General features: G+C 35.3%; 1 protein-coding gene across 12 annotated transcripts in view; it reads left to right on the top strand.

The window, feature by feature from the left end:
* The window catches only part of WDR72 (WD repeat domain 72), a 102,460-nt gene that overhangs the window by 8,707 nt on the left and 78,487 nt on the right, over positions 1 to 15,266 (top strand). For 8 of the 12 annotated variants that reach the window (XR_011003807.1, XR_011003809.1, XR_011003808.1 and 5 more), the window contains exons 3-12: positions 766 to 872; positions 3,814 to 3,892; positions 6,637 to 6,811; positions 7,293 to 7,369; positions 9,067 to 9,186; positions 10,272 to 10,417; positions 10,780 to 10,876; positions 13,259 to 13,400; positions 13,684 to 13,929; positions 14,448 to 14,668. Coding sequence is in view for 9 of the 12 variants with exons in the window: in XM_068203993.1 (XP_068060094.1) it covers positions 766 to 872; positions 3,814 to 3,892; positions 6,637 to 6,811; positions 7,293 to 7,369; positions 9,067 to 9,186; positions 10,272 to 10,417; positions 10,780 to 10,876; positions 13,259 to 13,400; positions 13,684 to 13,929; positions 14,448 to 14,668 (1,410 nt within the window). In the remaining 3 variants the exon portion in view is untranslated. Of the gene's footprint in view, positions 1 to 765; positions 873 to 3,813; positions 3,893 to 6,636; positions 6,812 to 7,292; positions 7,370 to 9,066; positions 9,187 to 10,271; positions 10,418 to 10,779; positions 10,877 to 13,258; positions 13,401 to 13,683; positions 13,930 to 14,447; positions 14,669 to 15,266 lie in introns of those variants that run through there. The other 4 variants (XM_068203999.1, XM_068204001.1, XM_068203997.1 and 1 more) reach the window with 4 other exon arrangements.

Genomic DNA, 15,266 nt, shown 5'->3' with positions numbered 1-15,266 from the left:
TATCTTGTGAATGTTTTTCTTTTGTAAATCAATTGCTAAGCATGACCTGTCATTTAGAGAAAAAATATTTATAAAACTAAATCTGTCTACCAAGATGGAAGCAGCAAGATTAAACTTTAATTTTTGATGTAACCAAGATGCAATTTACTGCTTAATTTAATATTTATTTTCATCAGAATGGAGCAGAATAAAACAGTTCCTGGGGTTTTTTTTTTATTCTGTTTCTAGAACTGTATTGATTTTGTTTTTATTTAGTTGCCCCATTTGGATTCTACAGTCTGAAAGTTTGCACTTTTATGAGGCTACCTTTTCCAATTAAAACCTTTGCATGCAATGATGATAATCATGTTATTTAAACATGTGGTATGAAACCATGTGCTTGAGAGCTTTAATTTATCTGTTTTTACTTCACTGTGCCACTTTTGGTGCATGCTGTAGGGTGAAGGCCAGAGATGTCCTGCAGGTTGCCCATTTTTATAACATTTGATGTTCCATACATTCTTCAGAAGATGAATGCAGTGAATACAAAAACTTAGCTTTATGCAAACTGCATAAAAATTCTTCCATGTCACTCTGCATTCCAGAAACATGACGGAAGAACATAAGAATATGAAGCAGGTTGACAATTATATATTGTAATATATAATTGCAAGTAATTATAAAAACACAAGTAATTATAAAAAAACAAGTAATATTCTCTTGGTGTATGATATCCTTAGTTTATACAGAAATTGTTTAAGATAAATCTTTATATTATTGTCCTAGATTTCATCTAAAGAAATTCTCTTTGGCCATACTGCTTCTGTAACTTGTTTGGCAAAAGCAAGAGAGTTTGAGAAACAGCCATATGTAGTAAGTGCTTCTGAAAATGGGTAGGTAACTGAATATTCAATTATTCCTTTCTTAAATCATGAAATGTGTGTGAAGTGTAGGTCAGATTTTGCATTTGCAGAAATGTTTCAATCCACTTCCATGATAATAAAATTATAGCAGCTACTTAGGATAGTGTCTACATTGTTAATATACAATGGTCCAACTAAGAGCTTCTCCAATGGACAACAGAAAGCCTTGGCAGATTCACATATCCACTTAGTGGACAGAAATAAGGAATTATTCAAAGGGATTGGCTAGACCCTATTCAAAGGGAAATTAATGGGTTATTGGGGGGCATCAGCAATTCAGCAGCATTTGAATATCATGGTGTTTTTCTGCTTCTTCCTGAGCTCAGTCTTGAGAACTGAACCAGTAAAAGAGGCTAATGTACTCTACTTTGGTTTATGGTTCCTCAGTCAGTATGTATGGAAACAGAATGGCCATGCATTAAAGGCATATGTGTTCCTTTTCTGTATTTAAATCTGATGTGCTCTTTTGGAGAATACCCTTTCAGAGGGCCCTGATCTTGCAGCTTTTCTGCTATGTGTTTATGACCTAACCTGTCACTTGAGTCAAACTACTTCCTGTGTTTCTGCTAGGTTACACTTAAGAATATTTGATAACCTTTTCAGCTGGGGTCTGAAGACCTGCTAGGATTTCATCTGTTGAAAACAGGGCTAGCTGCTTACTTCCTTAAGGTCTTTCTTAAACAATTTTGTCTCGCTGCTTAATTATATTCTTTTTTTTGTGGGGGGAGGCTTTATCTTTTCTAATTAACAGGGCAGCACTGTTAAAATGGCTTTCCATGAAGAGTAACTGTCAATTGTCCTTCTAGCTGTTCCTTCCAGCACCTTAAGGCTACTGGTTTCTCACTGAGTAGCTTATTTATCCTTTCCAGCTGCAAGGATCCCTGGCTGAGTCTCTCATTCAATCATGAATATACTACAAAGGGGTAACCTGCAAAAAAACTATTTCAGGCTTGTTAATTAGACAGTCTCACTGAACAGGTAGTGGTAAACATTACTGTTGATGTGCAGAGAGGGTGAGAAATCTACACAACCAGTTTTGTATTGCCCTTCTAAGTTCTATCCAAGGGCTCTGAGATGAAGCTGCTTTTCATCCCAGTTCTGATGTTCTGTTAGTGCAATACTGCTTTCAGATCATACTGGGAGCAAAGATGCGGTATTTCTAAAAAAACTGGGGTGGGAAGTGCTAAGAAACAAATGAGGATATTGCTGTAGATATACCACATAGGGATGTTCATATCCTAGGTTATAGCTCTGAAGGGATCATTAGACTTGTTTGGAATGTGTAGGACTGAATTGTCTTCTGGCCCCTTTTAATGCTCACTTTTACCAAATTACTGCTGACTTCCCATCTGTATTACATAAGTGCAAAACAACCATCACTGACCCCTGTAAGGTTGCAACATGAAGTTGAAGTAATTACAAATAGGAATCCTTGTCTTTGGGAGATGGAGAGTTTGCCAAAATGCATTTTCTGGCTTGTGAATAATTTACTTCTGTCATTTTCAAGCTTCTATCTCCTTGTAGGTGAGGATGGAAGAAATCTCATGGAAGATGATTCTATGATAATCTTCCCTGTTCCGCTCCAGATTATTTTCAGAGTTTCTATAACTGACTAATCCCAGAAGAATGAGCGCTGAACATTATTTTTTGTACTTCTAATATGAAAGTCGATAAATGAATCTCTAATGATTCACGAGTTCTCAGTGATGTCCTATGAGTGACAAACCTTTCCTACAGCACATGTTCTATGGAATGTGTGATATTGCTCACTTCTTATTAGTACGCACTGTAAATTGATTACATTATCCAGAAGCTGAAGTTATATTCTCACATTCTGGTCTCATTTGTGCATGTTTGTAGGTATGTATGTGTCACAGTAATGTAGCTAAAGCAGTAAAGTTCTGATATAAACAAGGAGAAAAGCACTGCTCTGAAATATTTAACAGTGTAAAGCTTTCACTTAAGTTCTGACTTTAGATCTACCAACTTTAATTCTGCTATTGCTCAGCTGAAAAATATTAAGAAATGCTTTGAGTTTAGCATCAAATGGGAAAGTAGGTAAGTTAAAATGTAAACCATTAAGTAGTATTTCTTATATAATAAAATAATCTACCCAGTGTATTCTTTAAGTCTTGATACAGAAAATTTCTTACAATGTAATGTCAGAAATAATGAAATGAATGTTTCAGTTCTGGAAGTAATGCTTGTTTTTTTAACGAAATCTAAAAGCATCAAAGTTTAACATTCAGTTGCTGAGCTATGATAAAGTATACAGCCTTACAACATGTAATTTGATTGTCTCTTGTAATCCAGTCCCACTGCATGTTGAATAATGTATAGCTAAGGAAGGTGTGCCAAAGTCTCTCTCAAACAACCTTAAATGTGTCCAAGTGTAGCTGTAATGTTGCACAGGTACTCAGGTGGTTGAGTGTATTGAGAGCAGATTTTGGGAACAGCCTCATGATGGCACTGTTTCTTCTTAAGAAACGTTGTTCCTCTCAACTGAAGTCTGATGTGGGAGAAGATGCATGATGCTTTTTGAAACGTGTGGTTTAAGTTCAGTGAAATGAATCATTTTCAGGAGGATGTAGTTCCAGTGACAGATAGTTACAGTGACATGTTGACGAGCTGTAATGGCAGTATACCTACGATTTGTTGTAGACCAGAGTTGGTCTTAAAGTCAGGTTGGTTGCAAGACAGCAGGGTGTAATTACCAAAACAAAAAGAAACAAATACTGTATGTCATCCCCTGCTAATGACTACATTTTCTTACCCAGCAATCTGTAACAAAAAGCTTTATAAATGACCAGACTGCACTTAAATGCAGCACTAAAGAAAACTTGGTGGCACAAAATTATTCCAGCCAATTGAGTGGAAATGACAGAGAATAATATGAAGTTATCTTTGGCAGGGAGATGTGTGTTTGGAATGTCACTAGTGGACAGTGCATTGAGAACGCAAAGCTTCCTTATAGGCATACAGCAATCCATGTAAGTATAGCAGCTTTTCATGGGGTCTCTGTTCATTACAAGAGTTTTGCTTTATTAACATGATATTTTTCTGAAACAGTTTTAAATGTATGGCTTGTAACATAGGAGAAAAGACCCTATCACAATAGAAGTAGTTTTTATATCTTTCTCAGTTTCTTTTGTTCTAATAAAATAATTGAGACTTTTATGTTCCTCTGCATTCCTTAATCAAATCAGACTGATTATTTTTAAGCTGCAAATATTTGAAATGCAGTATTGATTAACTTATTGTTTGTGGATCAGGTAGCCAAGTGAAATGGTCTTAATCTTTGCTCATGTCTTGTTAAAATTGCATGGAAGCTTCAAGTTTGATGTTGACTTTTTCATGACATTTTAAAAGTACAAGTAATCTGGCCAAACTTTGCGAGACAATCTGCTGAAAGACTTATTTTTAAGCTTTTGAATGGTTTTGGTGCTGAACTCATGACCTCTAAAGGAGTTCACCTGATTTTCAAAAATACCCTTTCATTCATTGCAGAACTGTAGGACAAATTGTCAGACTTTCAATATTGCTTCAGATATTTTCATGTGTCTGGTTGAAACTGTATCCAGGTAAAAGAAGTATCTAGATTTTGGAGTGTGGGAGAGTTTGAAATACACATGTGGGTGAGATTGAGGGGCCCAACATCTATGAGTTTGATTCTGGGACGTGGCTTTTTTCTGGATTTCTTAGTAGAGGAGAAGCTCAGGGCTCCTGTGTTAGTTAAAATGCTCGTTTTCTTCAGTGAGCAAGTCTAAGGTGGAACTAAGGCTCCAAATGATGGGTATCTGAGCCTTCATGTAACTCCAAAGCACATCCAATTTGGAAACCAAAATTTTTAAAGCTTCCAGAAGAAAATGTTTTTCCTGACACTGCTTTGACTGATATGAGGAGTTCAAATACAGTTGTTAATTATACAGGGAAGAGGAAAAACCTTGGATCTATTGCCAACAAAAATGATGGAAGATTAACTTCTTAATTTTTTTACACATATATATGTGTATAAGGACATAAAATAAGAATTATTCTGCACTTTTATTGTGCATATGCTTAAAGCATATAGATTCCTTAAATGGATGTATGTGCACAAACAAAACAATACTTAAGTGATAATTTAAGGAGCAATATGGCCTGCTAGGTTCTAGTGCTTAATTAGATTTTAATAGATGAAATTATAGACAAGTTCTGCAGGGAAGTAGGTAAATCTGGCCTAGTTGATTAGCTGACAATCTGTACATTTTTTGTGGAAATCAGAGAGAATATTCATTCTTACCTTTCAAATAGGTGTAGCAAATACTTGGAGAAAATGGGTAGTTCCTCTCTATTAAAGTGAGCTAAACCTAATTGTGGCTAATAATAATATTTGTTTAATAACTTGGGCAAGACAGTTAAAGGAAAATGGGAATATCTAACAGGAAAGCTTTCTTAGGGAAAAGTAGGTGTTGCTGGGAGGGGAAAGTATTCTTAAAATGCAGCCTTCAGATACTATAATAAATTGTGGTTTTCTGTGTGTGTGTTTTGTTGTAGATTTTTTTCTTGTTGTTCCATGGGGAATAGTTGCTTGTGCTGTAGTTAATGTTTGGTTTTAATTGAACTACTAACCTATCTGCTCTAGTAGGTTCCTTTTGTTCAGTGTAGGTGATTTAGCGGTGAATGGCAGATGTCAAGTAGTGCAAACTGAATATTTGCCATTTGAAATGAAATTTAACACCAGGGTCAACACTTAAACATTTGTGGATCTTAACCAGTGTGGAATTTTCTCAGAGGAATTACTGACTAAAAAAATCCTGTATTTCAAGCCTAATTTAATCATAACAGTAATTGTAAATTCTAAGCATTTCTGCCTTATATTTTATTCATTATATCTGTAGTACTATTTATCCTATTTCCAGTTATTTTTACTACACACTTCAGTTAGTTTACTGAAAAAATGAGAATTATTATATAACCAAAACTGTACAGGGAATTTCTAAATGAGGCAGTATTTTTGGGTTGTCTGATACTTTTGTCCGCCTAGATGATTGTTCCCTTTAAGGTTAGTGTTAATGTAAATCTGTTTTGAGGTGGCTGCTTATGCATTTATAGAAATTGTTTACAATTACAGCTAGAGTTGCAATGCAGTGGTCCTTGCACAAATAAAGCACCTAGCAAAAAAATCCTCATAGTCACTCTGCACTCTGTCTCTGTTGCTTTGCTTTGTGTCTGTTGATTTTTTTTCCCTTTGATTGCTGAGAAAGAATCTTCTGAACACTGGGGTGTTTTATGTCAGAATGAAGAATATCCTATGGAGTATAAATTCTTCCTGGAGAGTAATCGGTAATTAATTACAAAAAATTTAATTATGAATATTCTGCATCTTTACCTGATTCTTCCTTTTCATACAACTGTTGATGACAGGAGCTTTATGAAATATTTGTAGAGGGGCCCCTCAGAGAAACAAGTCTCAAACTCCTTAGCAATTTATAGGCAAAATTAACACCTGACTGTCTTCCAAAAATAACAAAAATCCTAATATTTAGGAACGGCAGGTGCTGCTTTCAGTCTGAAGCACCTTTTACTAAGCTGTGTGCCTTGCTACTGTCACTAGCAGTATTGGGTATGTTTTCATATATGCCTTAGATTTTTTTAGTGATGCTACAAATGTTGATTATGACATGTTCAGTGTGAAAAATCTTCATGCCATTTGTGTATCTTTGTGCTGACTCTCTGCTTTCCACTTGGACAGTATTACCATTGCTCATTCCGAATGACAGGTGAAGGCTGGCTTCTTTGTTGTGGAGAATATCAAGATGTTCTAATTATTGATGCTAAAACTTTGTGTGTTCTTCACACTTTATCATCATCTCAGTCTTCTGATTGGATAAATTGTATGTGTATTGTACACTCTGCAAGAATTCAAGGTATATGTTTAACATGTATTTATGTTGGTAAATTAAATTGTAATACAATATTTCTGTATAGATGTTATGTTCCTGCTTGATTTGATATTAATTTGTTTCACAGAGCTGTTATGTAGAAGATGTTAAGGTTTCATTGATAGCACAAGAGGTATTTTTAAGGCTCCTGTTTTATTTAATATGTTTTTAGAGAAAAAAACCTCGTTCTATACTGGCTGTAAGCTCAGTTCTTGGATTTAAGTATAAATAAGTTTTGTAATATTGGGTAAATTAAAGGCACAATACCACAGTTCTGTGCCTTCGGTTAATACATTATTCACTGCTTGTTTACATGTTTTGTACTTGTGTATATAATTTAATTTTTTGTGTAAAACTGATATTTCACATAAGCAGTATCCTGAAGAATCCTTGTTGTAGTGCTGAATAGCAAGGGGCTGTTTATACTTGGCTTCAAGTTGACTATCTCACTGTTAACTTTTCACAGAAGACTCTTTAGTTGCAGTGTCTGTAGCTGGAGTTCTCAAAGTATGGGACCTGTCTTCATCTCTGAATAGCATTCAGGTCAGTGTTAACATGAATGTTCTCAAGTAAAGGCTACATTGAAGCAGAATATGAATGAATTTACATCTTCTGGATGTGTATTAAATAGATTTTATTTCTTTTGTAATAAATTTCTGAAAACACACCTTCATTTAAAAATTTATTTAAAATTGGGCCATTGGACAGCTCTTGCCTCGGCAGCTGTACTATCTTTTGGCCAGGCTTCTTGTCTTTTCATATTCTAGGACGCTTAAGTTGCAATGCTTTCCTGCTATCCTGACAATGTCTTTGAGCCCCTTCACTCTGTCCTTTAAACTCAAAGCTCTTCAATATTGGCCTTTGTACTCCCTCTTCACCCTTGTTACTCTCTTCAAAATGGTCCTTTAGGTTTTGTTTTCCTCGGTCTGCTTTTCACAATGCTATCTTCACTTGGAAAAGACTCTTGCTGTGTCAAGTGTCCTATTTTTCTATCTTCAAACTCGCTCTTTTTTAGGTTAATATTCTCAGCATCTGTCACCTTCCATGAACAGGTGTTAGATTTGTGATGCAATTTTTGTGTTTTAGTTATACTCTAAAAGCTAGATTCACAAAGGGACTTCAGCAGTGAGACAGAAATGGCAAAATATCAACAGACTTCTCTGAACATTGGTAACTCATCACTGCCTGCTGGACAGGCCAGGGTGTGGGCAACACTACATGTTCATGGGTAGAGTCAGGCCCCTGAGGAGAGTCTGTCACGTTTGATACCATCCTGGTGTTTTTGGTTTATCTGTGGTGTTTTGGAGTGGGTGCATCTTTTCAACATTTCTAGAGCAAACCCTACTGCTGTGTTGTAAAAATTCTGAGGATTCTAACAACTGATTACAGATGTCAGAGGAACATATGGTGTGGTGCAGTCTTTTTACTGCCTGAGGGCACCTTTTGTGGAGGGACTGCTGCAGAGTTGGTAACAATCCAGCTAAATTCTAAAGAGCAGTATTTTAATAAATATTGTTGGATTTACTTGGAATTAACTGAAGATGCAAGATGTTGTAGAAAATGGCTTTCAGTTTTATAGCCATTCTCTTCTCTGAGAGGTTTAGAGACTGTTGGTATCTTAAGAAACAGAAAACATCCATTTTAAGTGTTTTAATCAATAATTGATAAATATAATTCCAATAGAATAATTTTGAGTGTGATGACTTTAATATGTCTGATATTCCCACAAAAAGTGTAAAAATACATATATTGTTTTTAACAGTACATTTAGCAACACAAAGCTAAGAAAATGAATTACTTTTGCACTACCTTTAAAGGTGTTAAGAGCAAACAAGACATATGGCAACACCAGCATCTCACTGTCTTGGTTGCAACAAGAATGAGTGGGAAAGTAAAATATTCATCAGCTTTTCTGAATCTGATCATCTGTTTTTATAGGTGTTGTAGCTATTTTTTCACTGAAGAATACCTAGCAGATAGTCCCTGCCTTTGGTCCTTCTCCACGTTCATTATCATTTCTTTAAGTGAGATCACAGTCTGAACCACACTGAATGTTTGCATTCTTCTGTTTACATGTTTGTTGTGAACCTGTTGTCTTTCTATTGGTAATTACGAATTATATGTTGCTTTAAATTTTGAAAGTCTCCTATCAGAAAGTTTTTAGTGGGTTGCTTCTATCCTAAAAGCTCAGATATCTGAAACAAATTTTATAGCTTTTTTTTCCCCTCTGTGCTGTAAAGGAGAAACAAAGTGTGTGCGAGAAGGAATCAAAATCTCTGGACTGCATAAACTGTCAAGCAGTAAGATTTTGTACCTACACGGAAAGGCTCCTTCTTGTTGTATCCTCCATGTGCTGGCAGGTACATTATTGAGAATCGCACTTGCTTTTTAATGTTGTTTGTTTTGAAAAGTTAATATGATTTTTGCATGCAGATACTTGTTTTTCTCCTTAGGTTAAAGAAAGCATTCACAAATGGTCAGATACAATTATGCCTGCAACACTTCTTGGCTTATCTTAACTGTATGAAAGAGATGAAGCTTTTATTTTTTAATGAATGTATTTCTGCTTTTAAAGTTTAACTCCAAATTGGCTGGATAGAAGGGGGATTTAAGTATTAGACAGTTTTAGAGCACTGAGTGCATTATAGTCCCCTCCACAGTGCATTTGAAAGGGAGACAAAGAATAAAAATCCCTGCTTAAGTATGACAGAAGTACTCACAGTTGGCAAGTCCTCAGTAGTCAGGGACCTTTGTTTGTTGATAGCAGCAGCAAAACTAAAGACTCCAGGGTATATTGCTTTTTCTTGAAGCTATAATAAAGTAACTAAAATTTAAAGAAAAATTTATAACAGTTTTAGAGAAAACAATGTATTTAAACAGAAATTTATTGTTAAAAAATTTGTATTTTTCTTTTCCAGTGCTACAGAATTTCTCTTACACTGATCACTCAGGATTATTTTAACATGTATATGTGATTCAAACATCTCTGTGGGGACAGGAATGGGTCAAAAAAATTTCCCATATACCTGGATCAACTGCAAATAATATAGTTGTAGGCTATCTTTGAGATGTCTCTTGGGCAACCTAAATTCTATATGAAAGCATTTATAGAGGAAGTTCATGTGTAGAATGGATTTTCCACTTTTCCTGGAAAAAATATCTGTAACATGCATTGTTTTCTATTAATTTCTATAATGTAAGACCCTAGTGCTACCTTTTGGGTGTTTGGTGTTTTTTTTAACTGTCAGTTTCTTTAATTTTGAACTACATGGTTTGACTATTACTTTTCAGTAGTTTGTTACTGTCAAAACATGTTAGACTTTAAAAATAGTTATTCAACTCTGAAGAGTGGAACTCATGTTCTACTTCCTGATTCACTGCCCAAACCCAGTTTAGGTTTATGAATTTGCCAATACTTTGTTTATATTTTTTTTCCTGAACTTAGGTCTATGATTATTGTGATTTCTCCTTGCTTTGTACTGAGTTCTGTAAGAGTGGTCAGTTCTTTGCTGGTGGGGAAGTGCTGGCAGCTTACAGACTTATCATCTGGACAGAAGATGGCCACAGTTACATCTACCAGCTGCTAAACAGGTGGGCTCAGATGGGAAATTCACACAAAAAGTTCAGGTACTAGATGAACTTTGGGAGGGTTACTATGGAAAATCTCTGCATGTTGCAAATGATCAAAAACCAGAACAAAACCACTTTGGCACTCAAAGATTTACCCTGAGTTTGACAGCCCTCAGTCTTTGTTTGACACAGCAGGGGATGTAGGAATAAGATTAGCCATGTAGAACTTGGGCAGCTGGTGTAGTGATTTCAAAAAGTCTCCTGTAATTACTTATTTGGTTACCTTTAATTGAACTTGTGAATCTTGGATGTTACTGTTCTGCTTTCTAAAAAAATGACTTTCTAAAGCTTGTAAGTTTAAAATTTCTTGTTTAATTATACAGTGGCCTTTCTAAAAGCATGTACCCTGCTGATGGGAAGGCGCTGAAGGAAACAGTTTATCCTCATTTACTCAGCTTTACCGATATGAAGGAAAATAAGGTAAATTCATAAGGGTTTGAAAGTTTATTATCTGTTTGCAATAACCTGAATAATCCCAAAAGAACTTATGAATTCATCAACAGATTTAATTGTTCTATCAAAACAAGAAATAATATTTATTTCTTAATTTTAAAATTGTTAATTACAAACTTGAAGAGGCTCATTATGTATTTTGTCTGATTTTTGGCTATATTTAGGTTTTTTCCACAGTGGAAAAATGCCTTTATCTTCAATTCCAGATAGACTGGTTCTTGTTTCTTTTCTCTAATTTTGGCAAAAACAAAAACAAATTAACAAAGATGTGGTCTAAAATATTTTTAGAAGCTTCTACTTTCAAATCTATAAAAATTAATAAAAATAAAATAAGTAATAAAATCTCCCAACAAATACAACCATGCCATAAAACCAAAATCAAAAAAGGCAACCCATGAGCAAAATGTAAGCAAGTTACTTCATTCTTGTTTTATGAATGTATGCATGTTTCAGTGTAAGTATATAAATAGGTTGTGTATCCACCTGAAATTGAAGGGGTCTGAATCAGTGGCATTTTATCCAGAATACTGCTGGCTTGAGCCTTCAGAGACATAATCACATGCAGAACTTTCTTGCACTGTGAGCAGATTGATATACCCAGAATGCATAAAATGAGACACATATGACTATCTTCAGAACCGTGGTCTTGGCTTGAAGAAGCCTCTAATGGTAAGAAAAGATGAAGCTTAAAAAGTAGCTGATCTCTATATTTTTGTTTGAGAATTTATATTTAGCAAAGCATGTCACACGAATTTCAAATTTGAAGTTACTGTGTAGATGGGAATCTCAAATGGACACAGCTGTGTTGGAAACCTACATCGTCACTCACTTTTGTTGTGCTTTATGTGATCACAAGTAAATAAATAAGGAAACCCAGATGATTTGAAAAGAAAATTCTTTAGGAAGCTAGGGAATGGGGGACAGGAAAGATATGTGGCAGGCCTTCTTACCTGGGCAAAAAATGAACCGCAGCAAATAGAACAGATTTTTCTGTGTAGCTTTGGTTCTGTTGTTGTTTTGGTTTTTTTTGTTTTTTTTTTTTTGTTTTTTTTTTTGCTAATGCTGATTGCTAATGCTGTTAGTGTAGTTGTAATTGTTGGAAGATGTGGATTTAATTTCTGCTTGAAATTGCTTTAGTTGGAGTGTTTGTGTGACAGCTCAAGCAGTTTGTTAAGCGGTTTCTGAAGATAGGTAACAGAAACTTTTTTATTTGTGGCTAACTAGAAACATTGCTAAATATATACCTGTGTGAGGTTTTCTAGCATTCTTTCTGTTGACAAATACAGGCTTTTAAAAGCATGTTTGTTGCATAATCCTGTGAAGCATGACATTTAATTTTCAGTTGAAGGGAAATAGCATAAGCCATTCAGCTTTTCCCCAAATGCTGTGATCTAAAAATCAGATAGGATAACTGCTGAAGGATGCCAAAAGGTCAGGAAAGGTGAGGGAAAAGAAATAGCCAAAGCACATGGCTTAGCAAATAATAGGGTTATGGTGCTGGTACAGAGTTCACATATGCTTCCCTCCAAATACATGCTTTTTTAAAAATAATGATTTGCTCTTTTTTAATATTTCTGCTTTAATGCTTGCCTTACTGGCTGAATAGTTTTTATAGCCAATGTGTCAGATAACCAAATCCTGTGTGATGATCTGTTTTGAACTCCATTTTGGGACTATAAACTGAACCATTTTACAGGGCAGTTAATTATTTTGGAACTTATTTAAAACATTGATGTTAGAGAATAGGTATATTCAACATATGAGGTAATTGTAGAGAGTGATAAGCTTTTTCCTGAGCCTCCTTTTTTCCAGAGTAAACAACCCCAGCTCCCCCAGCTGCTCCCCATCAGAACTGTGCTCTACACCCTTCAGCATCTTCATTGCTCTTTGGAAATGCTCCACCACCTCATGACTGAATGATGGTGTTATAGGCTATTACCTGTATAAAAGCATAATTCTTTCCTTTCATTATTTGTAGTCATGCAGGCTGTGATGACTGAAGCTTTACTGAGTTTTTTTTTTGATGCAAAGATTATCAGTATTTCACTGCATTGTTTTTTCAGCCTGACCTTGGTCCTTATGCTGGTCAAACTATAAACCAGGGAGACCTCCCAGTCTACTTTTCCATTTAGGATGTAGGTTTAGCCAAAGCAGAGGTGATCCTTGAGATATTTGTATCAGGGAGAGTAGACTTGGTCTGAGCAGGATTTAGAGGTGATAAGGAATCAACTGTGGTTTGTTCTGTATTTTTACAGCTTTTGATGAAAAACAAACTCCTCCACATTTAGAATTATTACATTATTTTATCCATTTTCTTTCCAAATATCGACTTACTGTTGTTTTTGACAGAGTCTTCCTTTTGTCATGGGCTTCATGAATGAAAGAAAGGAGCCTTTCTACAAGGTTCTTTTTTCTGGTGAAGCTTCAGGACGGATCACTTTGTGGCATGTTCCTGATGTGCCTGTGTCAACATTTGATGGTTCTCCAAAAGGTTTGGCACTTTACTACCATCTTTTTCATTGTGTCTTGGAATCAATTTTCATGAAAATCAAAATTCTCATAAAAAACATTAAGAAAGTGATGCTCATTTTTTCATTGTGTGGTGATTGCTTGTAGTTAGAAGGAGTAGCAACTGCTGACTTTTCAATCCTAGACTGCTGAAAGGATAAGTAAAGGGAAGTGATCAAGAGATGAAAAGGTATATTTTGTTTAGTTTGAATTTTTGTATTTTGTTTTGCATCAACAAAAAAATCCTCTCTTGCCCTACCCTCTAGAGATCCCAATTACAACCATGTGGACTCTTCAGGATAATTTTGATAAACATCATTCCATGTCAGAGGGAATTATTGATCAACTTTGTGAATCTGAAGATGGATTTGGAAGTGCAGTTGTCAGTTCCTCTGTGTACATACCTGGTCTTGATAAGCTTGTATGTGGATGTGAAAGTGGGAAAATTTTTGTAACATTAGGTTTAGAAACTGCAAGAGCAAGACTTTTAGAAAACATATCTTTTCTTAAAGGTAAGTTTTAACAATTTGTTCAGATTCATCTCAGTCAAGCACAGAAGACTTCATATTTCTGGCATCACTCCCAGTGATCCTTGTAAAAATTCTCTGTTAAGTTAGGGCTACCAGTCAGGAATGGAATGAGGAAAATGGAAGATTATGATGATCTTTCTCCTTCCATAGCTGATCTCTTGGCTTAGTACAACCAAGGTGCTTTCCAGTAGTAGGAATCTGGGAATGGCTGTGGGATTGGATGTCCCCTAGAAGTGAGAAATGTGGCATGTCACTATATTGGCAGTTTTCTATTTCATTTTCTCTCTAAAAGATCATTCCACTGAAGGGAACATAAAGGGTTCATCTCACTAGTGAAGCTCAGAGTGTGCAGACTTTTGTTCTTGCTTTTAGGAGCAGGTCCAAAATTCTTTGACATCATGTAGAGGCCGGTTATATTTATCCTGACTTTCAGGAAATGTGCTGTAAAATATGGAACTCCTATTCTTAAAGAGCAAAAATAATGTGTCATCTTGTTTCAGATAAGCTACCTTATAAGGTTCTGAATGGGCACAGTAGCAGAGTCACTTGCTTACTTTATCCACATGACAAATCAGTAAGATTTGATCCAAGCTGGCTGTTATCAGGGGGCCAGGATTCTGTTGTGATCTGCTGGGATATATTTACTGGAGGCATCCTACAGCAGTTTAATCTGCAGTCTGGTGCAGTGACAGAGCTTTTGAGATCCCCAGAACACTGCAGGGTAAGTAAAAACACAATAAATGATGTCTCAAAAAAAACCTCTGTATACCTATCTCTGTGTGTGTTTATATTTGTATGCAAAAGAAAATAAAGCACTGTCTGGCAATACTTTAGCCCACACCTCTTTACGCTTAATTTACCTTCTCTTAATTGTTGTCTTTGAAAATTGCTTTCAATTGCAGGCAGTTGAGTTTTTGAGTTTGTGACATATCAAATGGAAGTTCTTAACATTCTATTCACCATTTTTATTATCATGACTATTGACTTATAAGTCAATCTGATTAACTCAGCCTCCTGAAATTTAAAAAACTTACTCACTGAGGCTAGGAGCTTGAACATAGTATTTTAATCTTCTCTGTGGGTCCAAAATATATATATATATACACTTCATTTTGGTTCCTGACACATCTTTGGTCCTTTGTGTGTATGTTTTTACATTTTATGGTATTTAGAATACTTTAAAGTCGTGTTCTAATTGAATTTTGAAGTTAAATTTAGGTGAAAATTTACTGTACTGAATGTTCTATGTAACTTTAGAACATTGTATTCTGTGGGGCTGGGATTTCCATTTTTCCATTAAAAAGCCTACAAAGACAGAT

Source organism: Anomalospiza imberbis, chromosome 13, assembly GCF_031753505.1.
Source record: "Anomalospiza imberbis isolate Cuckoo-Finch-1a 21T00152 chromosome 13, ASM3175350v1, whole genome shotgun sequence".
In the NCBI taxonomy this organism is placed as follows: domain Eukaryota; kingdom Metazoa; phylum Chordata; class Aves; order Passeriformes; family Viduidae; genus Anomalospiza; species Anomalospiza imberbis.
Note: the sequence above shows the minus strand (reverse complement) of the source record. Positions and strands in the feature narration are given on the sequence as shown.